The sequence below is a fragment of the Eschrichtius robustus genome, chromosome 10 (assembly GCF_028021215.1).
Source record: "Eschrichtius robustus isolate mEscRob2 chromosome 10, mEscRob2.pri, whole genome shotgun sequence".
In the NCBI taxonomy this organism is placed as follows: Eukaryota; Metazoa; Chordata; class Mammalia; order Artiodactyla; family Eschrichtiidae; genus Eschrichtius; species Eschrichtius robustus.
This window is the reverse complement of record NC_090833.1, coordinates 25,953,211-25,969,870: the sequence shown is the minus strand read 5'-3', so window position 1 is coordinate 25,969,870 and position 16,660 is coordinate 25,953,211. Positions and strand designations below refer to the sequence as shown.

General features: G+C 36.5%; 1 protein-coding gene across 1 annotated transcript in view; it reads left to right on the top strand.

Moving 5' to 3' along the window:
• RAD23B (RAD23 homolog B, nucleotide excision repair protein) overlaps nt 1-15,315 on the top strand; it is a 44,886-nt gene extending 29,571 nt beyond the window's left edge. Inside the window, exons 6-10 of the mRNA XM_068552241.1 lie at nt 2,148-2,275; nt 5,556-5,688; nt 7,061-7,188; nt 8,820-8,990; nt 13,950-15,315. Of these exons, the coding sequence (XP_068408342.1) occupies nt 2,148-2,275; nt 5,556-5,688; nt 7,061-7,188; nt 8,820-8,990; nt 13,950-14,063 (674 nt within the window). The 3' untranslated portion in view covers nt 14,064-15,315. The remainder of the gene's footprint in view (nt 1-2,147; nt 2,276-5,555; nt 5,689-7,060; nt 7,189-8,819; nt 8,991-13,949) is intronic.
• The last annotated feature ends 1,345 nt before the right edge of the window (nt 15,316-16,660 follow it).

Below are 16,660 nucleotides of genomic sequence, written 5' to 3'. Positions count from 1 at the left end.
TCACAATATATGTTAAGTCAAGCCATCATGCTCTATGTCTTACACTTATACAGTGACGTATGTCAATTATTTCTCAATGAAACTGGGTTGGGGGGGTAGATAGACCAGAGTTTTAGTGTAAAATACTATATGAAATAAGAAAAAATTCTGCAGAAAAAATCATCCACCTGATTTTGTCACCTGTATATCAGGGAAACAGTATAGCAAAAATGGCACGGTCCCTTGCAAGGTTGAACCTGTGTTCAGATGGGGGAAAGAAAATAGAGTGAAACAAAATAAATTGCAAATCATGATAAATGATATTTAAAAAATTAATGGCTTCCATAAAGAAGAACAAAAGGCACTTATATTTAGGCTAGTCAGGCAGTACCTCTCTGAGACTGTAGCATTTAAATTGAGAACTGGAGCATGTAAAGGAACAGACCATCAAAGAAGCCTGGTGTGTGTGAAGGTTCTGGGGCAGAAGCTGTGACTTGTGAAGCAAGTAGAAATGGATTGGTTGGAGTGCGGCACGTGCAGGGTTGTTGAGGTTGGGAGCCCAAAATGAGATTAGGTTTTCTTTCTTAAAAGCTCACTTTTGCAACTGGCTGAAGAATGGATTGTAGGCTTGGGGGCAGGAGAGGAAGCAGGGCATAATCTAGACCAGAGATTGTTGTGGACTGGTCTTGAGTGAAGGCAGGGAGAAAGAGGAAGCTTGATAGGTTTGGGATATATTTTAGAGATAGGACCTACCAGGTATGCTAGTGGATTAGATGCGGAAGGAGGGGAAAGGGAATTGAAATCACCAAGGTTTCTGGTTCAAGCACTTGGATGGATAGAGGTGCTGCTAATTGAAGTGGAGAAGGCAGATGATAAATGGTGGGACATGTTTGAGGGGGAATCTTTGAGATCCAAAGTCACATGCTGGTATTGGTTGAGGAGTGAGCAGAATGTGAGAAGTGGGCACAGCATGTACAGACAGCTATGGCTGTGAAGGGAGGAGAGCAGACGGATGGACCAGTTCCTGAAAGAGAATTGGGATGCAGTCAAGGGAGGCGTGTTTTTGTTTTTAGGATGACATTCTAGGACATAGTTAACTGCTGATCAAGATAATTAGGTGGGCAGGAAAGGGTGGGAGATGGACAAGAAGTGTGGTAGCTTTAAGTTTAGTGGGAGAGAGTTGGCTTTCTTTAAATCAGAGTGTTGTCTGACATTTCCATGAAGAGTGAGTCAGAGTTGGAGAGATCCTGTGGGAAATGTCTTACAGGGATAATTGTACCAGTTTTATATGGTATGGGACATTCTAACTTTCTAGCTTCCAAACTCCTTTTCCCCTCTGCTTTGATAACGAAAGGTGTCCAAGGAAAACAACTTATTACAGCACAGTTGATTTCGTGAAGTATCCCTGCTACTTGTTCTGAAAAATCAGTTCACCTGTCTCTTCTTCCAGGTTGCCTGCCCTGACTTGCTAATTCTTTTCTATGTTTGTGCTACACTTGTACTTGATATTTTTATTGTGTGTATTAAACATACTGTATTTTCCATTGCTGCTCTGTACCACAACTTAGTGGTATAAAACAACAGATTTATTATCTTATTATAGTACTGTAGGTTAGAAGTCTGATATGGAGCTCACTGGGCTAAAATCAGAGCTGCATTCCTTTCTGGAGACTCTAGGGGAGAATTTGTTCTGTGTCCTTTCCAACTTCTAGAGGCTGACCACATACCTTGGCTCATATCCCTTTCCTCTGTCATCAAAGGTGGCAGCATAGCATCTCTGACCCTGCTTTTGTCCTCTCTTCCTTACATCTATTTCTCCGACCCTCTAATCTGCTTCCCTCCTACTTTTAAGGACCCTTATGATTACATCGGACCCACCCAGGTAATCCAGGATGATTTCCCTATCTTAAAGTCAGCTGATTAGCAACCTTAATTCCCTTTTGCCTTGTAACCTGACTTACTTATAGTTTCCAGGGATGGGAGGGGGTGGATTATTCTACCTACCACATATATGTTGTAGTTGATAACTGTTACTCATCTTTGTATTCCTGGCACTGTAGTGCCTGAAACAGTGTATACATATATGCACTCAGATTACATGGAGATTGTTTATTTATTAAATTTTCTTTTTCTTTCCCCTTCTTCCACCCACACATACCTTTTTTTAGTGACAGGTCAGTCTTATGAGAATATGGTAACTGAGATCATGTCAATGGGCTACGAACGAGAGCAAGTAATTGCAGCCCTGAGAGCCAGTTTCAACAACCCTGACAGAGCAGTGGAGTATCTTTTAATGGTGAGAAACGTTTTGCTTTCTTTGTTCTAGTTGTTTAAGAACAAAATCTCAAAGAAACAGATTTTAAAGGGACAGTAACAATTCAGAAGATAATAATGATGTATGCTAGATAATTTACATAGTGCTTTTATTTTTCTTAGTATGTTAACATTTTGTGTTAATAAAATGTAACCTCTTCTAAAAGATTTTGATAGGATTTTCAATTAGAAAACAACGTGGCTAAATGGGTTGTAAAATTTGCTATCCACTTGGAGTAGTACCCTCAAAGGATGACAGCTGTGTGTTAGAGGGGTAGGGGTGGGGCAGATTTTAAATCTAATTGAATCCAACATTTTAGTAGCTTTTTTGCCTGCCAAGCATAATCCTGGATGTGCTATTTAGAGCAAAAGTTTCAAGTTGGAAGCCCAAGCCAAATTTTGTACTATGTGTAAATTTCTTAATTAGTTGCCAGCTTTTAAAAATTGGGAGATTTCACTTAAAAGTTCAGATAATCTGGTTTATCTGGACAACTCGGATCCCAGATTTTCACAAGCGTTTAAGAAAAGTTTTAGGTTGTAGACTCTTTAATTCACTGTCTTCCTGTCCATTCCCTATTACCTGACAGCATCATGCATTTAATTTAATGTGTGATACTATGACTGGTTCTGTTGGCATTTGAATTGTTAGCTTATTTATAGTCAGTAGCAGTCGAGGGAATTTTGAATAAGTTATTGGGTTTTGTTCTCTAGTAATAAAATAAAGGTTTTTGTGAAATAGATTGTTGTGGGCATGGACTGAAACCCGTGATATTTTATGACAATGAATGTCTATTTTACAAATGTGACATGGGTCAAAAGCAAAGTGTAGATGTTTGCAATAACATTGGATTAACTTTTTAGTCTTAACATTTTATTCTATAATTCTTTGGTGTGTTGGAATATTATCAAAAGTCTCAGTTGCCTTAAACATCATCTCAGATCCTAACTCTTTGGGGAATACCATCCACAGGTTTAATCCATTCCTTTGTTTCCAGTTGTACTTCTGTTAGAAACTCCTTTTGAGAGCCTAGTTTCAGGAGGGTCCCTGTCATGAGCAGATAACTGTGCTTCTCCTCCACCAGTCGTTTGCCTACTTATATGCATGAGATTCACAAAACGTTTTCTTAGCATATCATTTTATCGTTTGAATTCTTTTTCCCATTGTCCTCTTGAGAGTCTTTAAAATGCTGGCAGTTCATTTAATTATCATTTTGTTTGAAACTGAGGAATCATACTGGATTGATAGTTACTGTGGATCTGTTTGTGGTTGCCGCTCATTCCTCCCCTCCCCCAAAAAACACATATTACATTAAAATACTGCCTTTCCTTTCATAGAATGGCTTTAATTTATACCTGATTTGGAATTCTGCATAAATTTAATGATATCAAATATTTTAATCTAATAGATTTGAAATTTTGAGGTATAAAAAAATGAATCACTCTTCACAGTTGCTGCTATTTAGCGTCAAATACAAATGAATAGATGAGAGATAAGTTCATGAAACAGTTTAAAGTTTTATATATTTACTGTTTGTTTCATAGACTGGAAAAAAGGGGCTACCTTTAATAGTTTTTGACACTTCTGTATAAGTGAGGGTGAGTGTATGGAAAGGAGAAATAATGATCTAATAAAGGGCTAAATACTATGTGTGAGAATTGGAGGTAGAGCTGTAGCAATGGTGATTAACTTTTTAGTTTAACAAACTTGTTTGAGAATTTGATGGAGGCTTTTGGATCCTCAATCTCTATATAGTTTGTTAGCACTTGATAGCTCCTCATCTAAGGGTCTGAATTGGTGGATTGTGAAAAACATTTGTTTGCAATGCCTACAATAAACTTCTAATATAGGCAGCCATTATCCTGCTGTTTATTACCGTTCATTCTTCATATGTTTATGATTTTGGCTTCTGATTTACTGGGAAATGGAAGCAATTACTATTACCATCTCATATTCAAATACAATATTTTCTCCTTTATTCTCCTTCCAGAATCTATGAAGATTTCATAAAGACTTTAATAAGTTGTATATGAGAAGTCTTATAAATTGTTTATCAAAATAGGAGTGTTCCAAAAATCTTAGTGCAGTTTTAAGTTATAATAACTTCAGAAGATAAATGCCACAAACTTAGAAAAAGCATTGCCTAAATTATTTAAGATTCTTTTATACCTATTTACTTTTTTTTTTTTTTTTTTGGCCGCGCCATGCAGCTTGTGGGATCTTAGTTCCCTGACCAGGGATTGAACCCATGCCTTCGGCAGTGAAAGTGCGGAGTCCTAACCACTGAACCGCTAGGGAATTCCCTTTACTTTTTGTAATTTTTGAATAATCCGTTTTAAGTTTTTGTACATGATACATTTCTGGATGCCGCTCTCTCAGAACCGTGGATCAGTAGAGGACATCCTCCTCGCTTGGCCGCTGTCATCACCTGCTCTGTCGCCATTAGACTTTTTTTTCCAGCGATCACTTCACAACTGCCGTGTGTGCATCAAAATCTCTTTGGATGATCTTAAGGCTAGGGTTAAAAATACAATCCTTTCTGTCACTGAGCTAGTGAAAGTTTCTGTGAGGTTCAAAAATCAACTAGAGCGATATATAACATAAAAGCCAGATATGTCTAATTTTAATAAGATTTGTGTTGATATTTTGAAAATTTAAATAATTAGCCTTATAATGTTAGACACCATTACTTCTATGCAAGTTTAGGGTCTTGCCTTATACTTTGGTGTTAGATGTTAACATGTGTTGCTGGATAAACGTTTCATGATTTATTTTTTTAATTGCAAAATTATTTACTTTATATCCTAGATCTACACTGTCTAGTAGGGTAGCTGTTGAGTACTATTAAGTACAAGTAACTATTTAAATTTAAGAAAATTAAAAGTAAGTTAAAATTTTAAGTGTCTTAGTACCATTAGCCACATTTCAAGTTCTCAGTAGCTACTTGGGGCTAATGGGTATTTTACTGGACAGCATAGATATAGAGCTGTTCCATCATCATGGAAAGTTCTGTTGGACAATGCTACTGTATATTATAGTAGTATGGGTTTATCTATACCACATTGAGGCCATTTCTAATCTAATTTGAATATGTGAAGATTTCAGATATGTCTTGATCCTTTACATTTAATTGAAGCAGACGTCTTTTTGATGCTTTCAGAAATTAGACAAGGATATTAAATAGATTCATAAGCCTCTTACTCTGTGTAATATTTAACTAACTTTGAATGATGAGCTATTTTAAAGCTTGGAAATTGTGTTATAGGGAATTCCCGGAGATAGAGAAAGTCAGGCTGTGGTTGACCCCCCTCCAGCAGCGAGTACTGGGGCTCCTCAGTCTTCAGTGGCTGCAGCTGCAGCAACTACGACAGCAACAACTACGACAACAAGTTCTGGAGGTAAAGTGGAATCTTTCAATGGGGAGGAAGTGGTCCTGAATCTTTAGTATAAAATAATTTAATCTGAAATACTTTTGAGATGAGGTTCATTCCCAGAGCATCTCAGTAACTCTTAAAACAAATTCTCTATTCAGTGTTAGAGAAGGGCCCAAAAGAAATTATACTAAGTGGATATAAAAGATATTCTCACTTATATTAAACATCATTACTGCAGTTTTGGTAAAGGGCATATTCTGTTTAGCTTATTCTAAGGAAGAGATGCTTCCCAGTTTGCATTTAGTGTTATATTCTGAAGCCATTTGGAACGGTTTGCTCACCTTGTCTCTTTCTCTCCCAGTAAATATCTTCAAAGCCAGTAGGATCTTAATGGTTATTATAGAACCAAGGAAATAAAACCTGGGAGGTTTAATATCTTGAATCTAGAGGTGAAAGCAGAGCCTGAATTCAGGTGTCTTTACAGCACCCACACTTCCATTGGCAAAGGTTTGACTAGAAAGCAAAGCCTGGAGCCCGTGGTAGTCCCAGGAATTATTTAATGTTCTCTTTCATTATTTCTTCTGTAAAATTGATAAAGTAATTCAAACTCTTACTTTTGAGGAGACCATTCTTTTATGTATTTCCTGGCTCTAATTATGGCAGTCATCTCTAGTTGACAGAAATCCCTAAGCACTTTGTGTGCAGTCTCCCGGAGGATAGGCTCTCATTTCCTGAGATTCAGCGTGGAAATAGAAGAGGAGACCACAGCTTTGGTTCAGATTTGGGGTGCTGTCCCATTCAGTGGCAGTTATTGGATAACTTAGTTTCTGAGTCTCGTTTCCTTCTTCTGTAAAACTGGTGTTACACAAAGAAGAATAAATAGCCATATGATGTGGCCATTTTTAATTTGAATGATTGTCTTGAATAATTTAGATGACAGTGTACATCTAAAAAATTCTCATTACTCTTAGTAACCCCAAAAGCATAGTTATTTTGTGTGCAATTAAAGTAGGTAAGTTTTTTGCGTTTCTTAATCCTGGCATATATTTTTCTTAGGAACTTTTGAGCATCAGGAACAACTTTTAATACTTTTTATTTTGATAGAGTGCACGAAGGGCACAAGTTCTCAGTGTTACTTGATAATATTGAGTGCCCAGGATAATTGTAGGAAAACTTTGTTCTTTTAGTGTTCTGTACTCTACCTTAGCTAATAGGAATAATTTCTGCAGTATGAGACTTGCGAGCTGGTGCAGTTTGAAGATGTTTTCATTATTTACTTCATTTTATATACATCTGAGAATTCAAATCATATTTTTTCTTGACAGTGTTTGCTGTCTAGATTATGTTTGTATATATAATTGCTATTTTTGTTTAAAAATGTTTATGTGTATTTTAGGACACCCTCTTGAATTTTTACGGAATCAGCCTCAGTTTCAACAGATGAGACAAATTATTCAACAGAATCCTTCCCTGCTTCCAGCATTGCTACAACAGATAGGTCGAGAAAATCCTCAGTTACTGCAGGTGACTATTTTAATCAGTTAATTTCCAAAAATGGGTTTAGAGTGTATCACATTTTGTAGAAGTCCACGAGCACCCATTCTCCTTCACCAAGTCTATAAACTGTTCTTTTAAGCTGCACTCAGTAGAATATGCCATAGATAGGTGTACTGATGAAACAAGAATTGGGGGTGGGGATTGGGTTAAATATTTGTTTGGGAAACACTTTATTAAAGAATCTGAGGGGCTTCCCTGGTGGCGCAGTGGTTGAGAATCTGCCTGCCAATGCAGGGGACACGGGTTCGAGCCCTGGTCTGGGAAGATCCCACATGCCGCGGAGCAGCTAAGCCCGTGAGCCACAATTACTGAGCCTGCGCGTCTGGAGCCTGTGCTCTGCAACAAGAGAGGCCGCGATAATGAGGCCCGCGCACCGCGATGAAGAGTGACCCCCACTTGCCGCAACTAGAGAAAGCCCTCGCACAGAAACAAAGACCCAACACAGCCATAGATAGATAGATAGATAGATAGATAGATCGATCGATCAACCAAGCCAAAGAAACTCTAGCAAAAAGAAATGTTTAACTCTCTAGGTCTCTCTTTCCCAAGCTTATTACTAGTGACGCACTGCCTCATAGAAAACATACCTGTGGGCTTATTTTAATGCTCAGGTCATGAAATATTTGAGTTTTGTATAGCAGCGGTCCCCAGCCTTTTTGACACCAGGGACTGGTTTTGTGGAAGACAATTTTTCCATGGACCAGGGTGGGGGGATGATGGTTTCGGGATGATTCAAGCACATTACATTTATTGTGCACTTTATTTCTCTTATTATTACATTGTAATATATAATGAAATAATTATACAGCTCATCATAATGCAGAATCAGTGGGAGTCCTGAGCTTGTTTTCACTTGCCACTCACTGATAGGGTTTTGATATGAGTCTACAAGCAATGGATTATTATGGTCTGTGTGCAGTCAAACCTCTCTGCTGATGATCATCTGTATTTGCAGCTGCTCCCCAGCGCTAGCATCACTGCCTCAGCTCCACCTCAGATCATCAGGCATTAGATGCTCATAAGGAGCATGCAGCCTAGATCCCTCACATGAGCAGTTCACAGTAGGGTTTGCGCTCCTATGAGAATCTAATGCCTCTGCTGATCTGACAGGCAGTAATAGGGGCAATGGGGAGCGGCTATAAATACAGTTAAAGCTTGGCTCGCTTGCCCGCCCACCGCTCACCTCCTGCTATGCAGCCCAGTTCCTAACAGGCCACAGACCAGTACCAGTCCATGGCCCGGGGATCACAGACCCCTGTTACAGCATTCTGCTGCCTACTAGTGTGGAGGAGAAAATATATATATACACGTATATATAACTTCTATTTTTTCTTATAGCCATCAAGCACTTTTTCAACAATGATGGGAGGGTGGGAGTGTTTATGAAAGAGAATTTGGATTCTTTTAATTCTTCACTGTTTACCTCAGAAATACGAAGTTTCTTTAATGTACAAGAAATCACATCCTTCCAAAAACTGAATAATCCAGAATCATTCTAAAATAATGCAGTTGCAAAGTTATAGCTTTCTCTCTTATTTGTATTAGAATTCTTATTTTCCTGAATGTCTTGTTTTTCTCTGTCCTTCAAATCACTGCAGCAAATTAGCCAACATCAGGAGCATTTTATTCAGATGTTAAATGAACCAGTTCAAGAAGCTGGTGGTCAAGGAGGAGGTGGTGGAGGTGGCAGTGGAGGAATTGCAGAAGCTGGAAGTGGTCATATGAACTACATTCAAGTAACGCCTCAGGAAAAAGAAGCTATAGAAAGGGTGAGTTTCAGTAAAACTTAAAAAGTCAGTTCCTAGTCACACCAGCCACATTTCAGATGCTCAGTAGTCACATGGGGTTAGTGGCTCCTGCACTGGATAGCTCAGATATAGAGTATTTCCATCACGGTAGAGAGCTCTTACTGGACAGAGCCAAATAGAGCACTAGTAACCTAGGGACTGCAGTGGAGACAGTCTCTTCTCAGCCCTGCTCTCCATTGTGTTCTTTGTGAAGCCAAGGGACTAGCACTGAATACCAGTCTAGCATGAAATAGTTATCAATATATCAAGAAACTAAAATTTTCATTGATGTTTTAGAATTCAATAAGAAAAAATGATCTTAAAGTATATGCCCAATTCAAGATTATCCATTTTTAATTTATATTTCAAATTTTATTTCACTGTTGTCTCTAAAATGTAAATAGATATGTATATGAATATTTTCATAAAATACATGTATAGTAAACATCAAAACCTGGTATCCTGATTCTCTTTTCATCCTTATCATGTCTGCCCATACAGGTTGTGGCACTGCAGTAACCTAGTTTTTATGATACTGTGACTAGTCATTCATTTTTCTCTGGGCCCCATTGTTAACATTTGTAAATAGGGAATCATAGTACTTGCCCTGTCTTATCTTACAAAGTGTTTTGAGATGGAAATCAGAGAAAGTGCATTTTAACTTAGTACTTAGAAAATCATTGGAACTATAGTTAGTCTTTGTTTATGACAAACATATCAAGTGTTCAGGTTTGTAACTATGTATTTCTTAAAAGATACTTTATATATTGCAGTGTTATTTTTTCCCCCTCAAATAAATAGAAGTGACAATAGACAATTGCCTCACTTGTTCTAGAGCAACTTTTTTATGAGGTTACAGTTATCAAATCTTGATTTCTGTGTTGGAGAAATTTTTTCTTTTGTTGCTTGTGCTTTTGGTGTCATAGAAGAGAACATTGCCTAACCCAAGGTCAGAAGATTTAAGCCTGTATTTTCTCCAAAGAGTTTTATAGCTCTTATTACATTTATGTAATGTAAAATGTCTATAATCCATTTCGAGTTACTTTTTGTTTATGGTGTGAGGTGTAGGAGCCTAGCTTCATTTCTTTTGCCTGTGTATATCCAGTTGCCCCAGCACCATTTATTGAAAATACTGCTCTTTCCCCATTAAATTGTCTTGGCATCCTTGTTGAAAATATGTTGACCATAAATGTGAGGGTTTATTTCTGGGCTTTCAGTTCTGTTCCGATCTATGTGTTTATCCTTATGCCAATCCTTCATTGTCTTGATTACTCTGGCTTTGTAAGTTTTGAAATCTGGAAGTGTGAGAGCTCCATATTTGTTCTTCTTTCCCAAGATTGTTTCGGCTCTTGTGGTTCCCTTGCAATTTCATATCAATTTTAGGATTAGCTTGTCCAATTTCTGCAAAAAGAAAACTGGCTAGAATTTTGATAGATACTGTGTTTTTTTCTGTAGATCAATTTGGGGAGTATTGCCATGTTGGCAATATTAAGTCTTTACCAAGCCATGAACACAGACAGAATGGGATGTCTTTCCATATTGAATTTCCATAATTTCTTTCAGAAATTTCTTTAGTCTTCAGTTTGTACTTCTTTTGCTAAATTTATTTCTAAGTATTTTTATTCTTTATGACACTGTTATAAAGAGAATTGTTTTTCTTAATTTCATTTTTGGATTGTTCATTGCTAGTTATATAGAAATACAATTTAATTTTGTGTATCTTGCAACCTTCCTGAACTCATTTATTCTGATAATTTGTGTGTGTGTTCCTAAGGATTTCTATATGTAAGATATCATTTGCAGGTAGACATAGTTTTACTTCTTTTTCAATCTGGATGTCCTTTATTATTAATATTTACATATTATTTATATATATATATATTTATTTATTTATTTATTTGCTTAATTGTCCTATCTAGAGCCGCCTCTGTATAGTTGAATAGCAGTGGCGAGAGCCAACATCTTTATCTTGTTCCAGATCTTAGAGGAAAATAAAACATTTAGTCTTTCACCATTAAGTTTGATGTTAGCTGTGCGTTTCATTAGATTCCTTTTATCAGGTTGAAGAAGTTCTATTCCTAGTGTGTTGGATGTTTTTATCACAAAGGGTGTGGGATTTTGTCAAATCGTGTGTTGATTGAGATGGTTGTGTGGTTGTGTCCCTTTTTCTGTTAATATGCCTTATTACGCTGATAGATTTTTTGTATGTTGGCCTAACCTTGCATTCCTGGGGTGTTGCTGGAATTGGTCTGCTAGTATTTTGTTGAGGATTTCTGCATCTATATTCATAAGGAATATTGGTCTGTAGTTTTCTTGTGATGTCTTTGTCTGGTTTTGGTATCAGAGTCTAATATTGGCCTTACAGAATGAGTTCCCTCCTCTTCTGTTGTTTGGAAGAGTTTATGAAGAATTGGTGTTAATTTTTCTTTAAACGGCTGGTAGAATTCACCAGTGAAGTTACCTGGGCCTGGCTTTTGGGGAAGTTTTGTGACTACTAATTCAATCTCTTTGCTTGTCATAGGACTATTCAGATTTTTCCTTTTTTTCTTGAGTCAGTTGGGGTGGTTTTTGTCTTTCTAGGAATTTGTCTATTTCATATATGTTATCTAGTTTGTTGGCATACAACAACTTAGTTGTTCTCAGTATTCCCTGATAGTAGTTTTTATTTCTATAAGAAGTGGTAATGTTCCAACATTTATTTTTGATTTTAGTCATTTGAATCCTCAGATATCTTTCTTTTTCCGTGTCAGTTTAGGTAAAGGTTTGTCAATGTTGTTGATTTAAGAAAAAAAGTGAGAATTTTTGGTTTTGTTGATTCTCTGTTTTTTCTAGTCTCTATTTTATCTCCTCCTGCTTGCCTTGGATTTCGTTTCCTCTTTTTTCCCCTGGTTTCTTAAGGTTGAAGCTTAGATTATTGATTTTATATCTGTCTTAATACACAGGCATACCTCTTTTTATTGCGCTTTGCTTTGTTGCATTTTGCAGTTAATTGCATTTTTTATAAATGGAAGGTTTGTGGCAACCCTGTGCTGTCAGATGATGGTTAGCATCTTTTGGCAATGAAGCATTTTTTAATTAAAGTATGTACATTGTTTTTTTAGACATGATGCTGCTGCACACTTAATAGACTACAGTATAGTGTAAACGTAGCTTTCATATGCATTGGGAAACCAAAAATTCGTGTGACCCGCTTCATTGCGATATTCGCTTTATAGCAGTGGTCTGTAACCGAACCTGCAGTATCTCTGAGGTATGCCTGTAGATATTTACAGCTAGAAGGTTTCCTCCAAGCACTGCTACAGCAGCATCCCATAAGTTTTAGTGTGTTGTGGTTTTATTTTCATTCATCTCAGACTATTTTCTATTTTCTTTTGTCATTTTTTTCTTTGATCTGTAGGTTACTTAGGATTGTATCAGTTTCCACATTTATGAATTTTCCAAATTTCCTTCTGTTATTGATTTCTAAGTTCATTCCATCGTGGTCAGATAACATAATTTGTATAATTTTAATCCTTTTAAATTTATTGGGGCTTGTTTTATGGCTTAACATGGTCTTTATGGAGAATGTTCTGTGTATACTTGAGAAGGATGTATAATTTGCTGTTGTTAAGTGTTCTGTAAATGTCTGTTAGGTCTGGTTGGTTTATAGTATTTTTCAAGTCTTCTATATCCTTGTCAGTCTTCTGCCTTCTCGTATGCATTATAGAACATGGGGATGTTAAAGTCTCCAACTATTGTTGAATTGGTTATTTCTCCCTTCAAGTCTGTCAGTTTTTGTTTCATGTATTTGGGGGCTCTGTTGTTCTCTATGTTTATAATGAAGTCTTTCTGATTGTTTTATCATCATAAAATGTCCTTTGTTTTAGTAACAATTTTAATCTTAAAGTCTGTTTTGTCTGATATTAATATAGCCACTTCAGCTCTCTTTTTGTAACTGTTTGCATGGTATATATCTTTTTCCATCCTTTTACTTTCAGCATATTTGTGTCTTTGAATCTAAAGTGTGTGTCTTGTAGAAGCAATATAGTTGGATCGTGCCCTATCTACCTTTTACTTCAGCTAGCCCAGCTTTAATCTGGACAAGACCTAGGTAACAAAATCATTTCTGAGTTTCTTCTCCTTTCATGGATGAATATAATCATGCTGAATCGGGACTTTTGCCCAGCTTTTAAAAGTCATTTCTTGATACAGTCTAATGCAAGATGATTGAGACAGTTGAGAAAGGTGGTTCATAAATAACATTTGGCTGACAAATGTGTGGTACCTAGGGAATTAGACAGTTGACCTGAGTGTTTAAAGGCTTTTAAAAGCAGCAATTACTGAGTTACAAGTGATTTTTAATAGACTAGGAAGACAAAAATTAAATAGGTCATATCACCATTTAAATGCTATAAAAATTAAGCAAATAAAAATCGAACACCATATGTCTTGATTTCAAAAATATATCATGTAATATTACTAATAATTGACCACCCATTTTTGTAGTATGAAGTGTTTCATAAGGCCAGGAGGTTGAGAGTAGTATCTGACCCTAATGAAAGATGTGGCTCTCTTTACAAATAATTAGCAACCTCTGGTTGCTCTCATCCATAGCTTCACCACGTATGTACTGAAAGCCGTTTGATTTACAGATTTCTGTAAGGTCATTTATTTTTAAACCACCACAGAAGCTAATTTTTAGTGTTAATGCCAATGGGTGTTATCAAAGTACCTGTTAGCCTAATAGCTTTAACTAGGAACAAAGAATTTGTAGGTGGTTACAGGAAAGGGCCTGGGTTCTGTCTAGCCCCTTGCATTGGACAGTGACTCCATATTCAGATAGGGGTGAATTCATGTAAAATTCTCAAGCTTTTTTGTGTCCTTTATAGTATGTGTTCAAGTGATGATCTGTCAGTAGTGCTATGCTAGACTCCATAATATGTTTTCTTTCTTTTCTTCCAGTTAAAGGCATTAGGATTTCCTGAAGGACTTGTGATACAAGCATATTTTGCTTGTGAGAAGAATGAGAACTTGGCTGCCAATTTTCTTCTACAGCAAAACTTTGATGAAGATTGAAAGGGACATTTTTTTATCTCACACTTCACACCAGTGCATTACACTAACTTTGTTCACTGGATTGTCTGGGATGACTTGGGCTCATATCCACAATACTTGGTATAAGGTAGTAGATTCTTGGGGGTGGGGAGGGGGGTCTAGGATACAGGGCAGGGATAAATACCGTGCATGTCTGCTTCAATTAGCAGATGCCGCAGATCCACACAGCGTGTAAAATATTATACAACCAAAAGTCAGCTTTTGCAGGTCTTTATTTCCTCTATAAAACAGTAGGTAACTTTTCCTAGGTTTCACTCTTTTTTAGTGTACTAGATCCAGAAATTTAGTGTAATGCCCTGCTTTATATTTCTTTGACTTAACAGTGGTTTCAGAAAGAATCTTTGCTACCTAGAATCTACAGTCCCTATTTTATGGCAACACTGGATAATGGCTTTGTGAAATTGAAAAAAAAAAAAAAAAAAAATTGGAGCAACTGTAAACAGAAATGCCAAATTATTGATGGTTATTGTTGCTGCTTCAAATAAGTATAGAGTTAATGTGTAAGAAAGCCCATTCTTTCATGATAAATACTTGGGGTTGAGGGGGGAGAGGGGGAATCTTTTCTTAAAATGAAAATAATTACTGCTATTTTAAATTTCTTGATCATTGAATGTGAGACCCTTCTAACATGATTTGAGAAGCTGTACAAGTATAGGCAGAGTTATTTTCCTGTTTACATTTTTTTGGTTTGTTTTGGGGGGAAAATTGGTAGGTGTCTAATTACTGTTTACTTCATTGTTATATTGCAGTAAAAAGTTTTAAAACCACAGTTGCATGTTTGCTTTTGATGTATCCCGTTGTGGAATTAGCACTTTGGGGCCAATGGAGAAATGCAGCATTCACCATCCCTGTCTTCCCCTACCCTCAGCAGAAATGTGTTTGTCAGCAAGTCGTGAATTCCAACTGCTGCCTTTTTTAAAACCCACAAAATGCTGATTCAGTTCAAAATTAATGCAAATGTCTCAAAACTGGGTTTCTGATATTTGTAAATGTTTTTCCGTATTAGGTAAGAATGTATGACCATTAAAGTCATTTAGGATTATTTGCTTTCGAAAAGAGAAGGTGGACAGAACTATAATCTAGCATCCTTTATTGCATTGGACAGACTGGAGAAATCTTTTGGAAGGGTTGGGAGATGGCGGCTGGAAAAGTACTTTGGAAAATATACAATCAAGATATCTCATGGCATATTAAAAGAAAAATCTTAATAGCAGTGTTGGCTTTTATTTGGATTTTTTTCATCTCAGCTTTTTTCTTTGGAATCTCCTTCATTGTCGTTGTTATTTGATCATAAAGAGGGAGCAGGTGTCTACTTGTTCAGTTTTTCAAATCTGTTTTCCTGAATATAAAAGAAACTGTTTAAAGAAATGTTTTTTTCTATTATCTGATACTGAGTTAAGAAGATGACTTTGCACAGATTTCTTCCTGCATAATCTCTTAATAATACTTAGCACAGTTTGGTGACGACTTTTAAGCTTTTACGTCATGCACTCATGAACTATGTCATGAAAATAAATGAAACCATGATTTCTCCCCATGGTGTTATCATGTAGTTTAATCTTCATGTGTTTATTCCATAAACACAACAGACCTTTGGACTTTGTATTACCTGTATGTTTTATAATGGATTATGCAGAAATGTCTCAGAATAAAATGAGGATTTCTAAATATGTTCATCTTTCAAGGCAGAACAATGAGTTGGGAAGAGGGGTGGCAGTTCTGGTGAGAAAATGGGATACTTTATTTTAACGATATTTTATCTGCCACTTAATTGCTTAGAGCATAGTGAAAGCTGGAAAAGGGAAAAAACAACCAGCAGCAGCCTCTCTTTTGTCTGGAAAGTGACAGCAGAAGGTGATCGATCACATGGAGCTTTTGTCCTTGGACAACAAAACTACAAATAGTGGGATTAATAATTACCAGAAGACAGTTCAAGCCAAGTTTTGACCATTCTTTACAGTACTTTGTTTATCTGCTTAAAGAATCACCCATGATGCTATGAAAGAAATAGGCTTTTTGTGACCTTTTGCTGTTATCTTTTAATTTACAAACAGTTTTGGTTAATCTAAGTGACTACATGACTGGAATTTTGCATTTGAGGTATTCTGTCATCTATTTCTTGAAATATATTTATTGTTGAGTTGCTCTGTGGAAAATGAGGAAGCTTAGGTTTATATTTGTTCAATTCTTATTGCCATCCCCTAGTCAAATATGTCTCTACATTGTTTAAAAATACTGAAGTGTTCCACCATACAATTTTTTCCTGTACTATATGGCTAGGATTCCAGAGAATTAATTATAAATTATTTTCAATATATCCAACATGGCATTTCTCATTTTTTAAATGATTTTACCACATGGAATATTGGATTGGAAGTTGCCGGTGCCTCTATCACTGATCCTTCTGTTTTCTTCAGTAATTGGTGAATATAGTGTGTAGGAGGCCAGGCACTAGGTCGATTTTATTGGGTCTCCTGTTTGTGTTCTCAGCCAAAACATCAGCACAGGGATGGGATACTTGATAGAATGTAATGAAAGTTCATGAGAGCTTTTAGAGA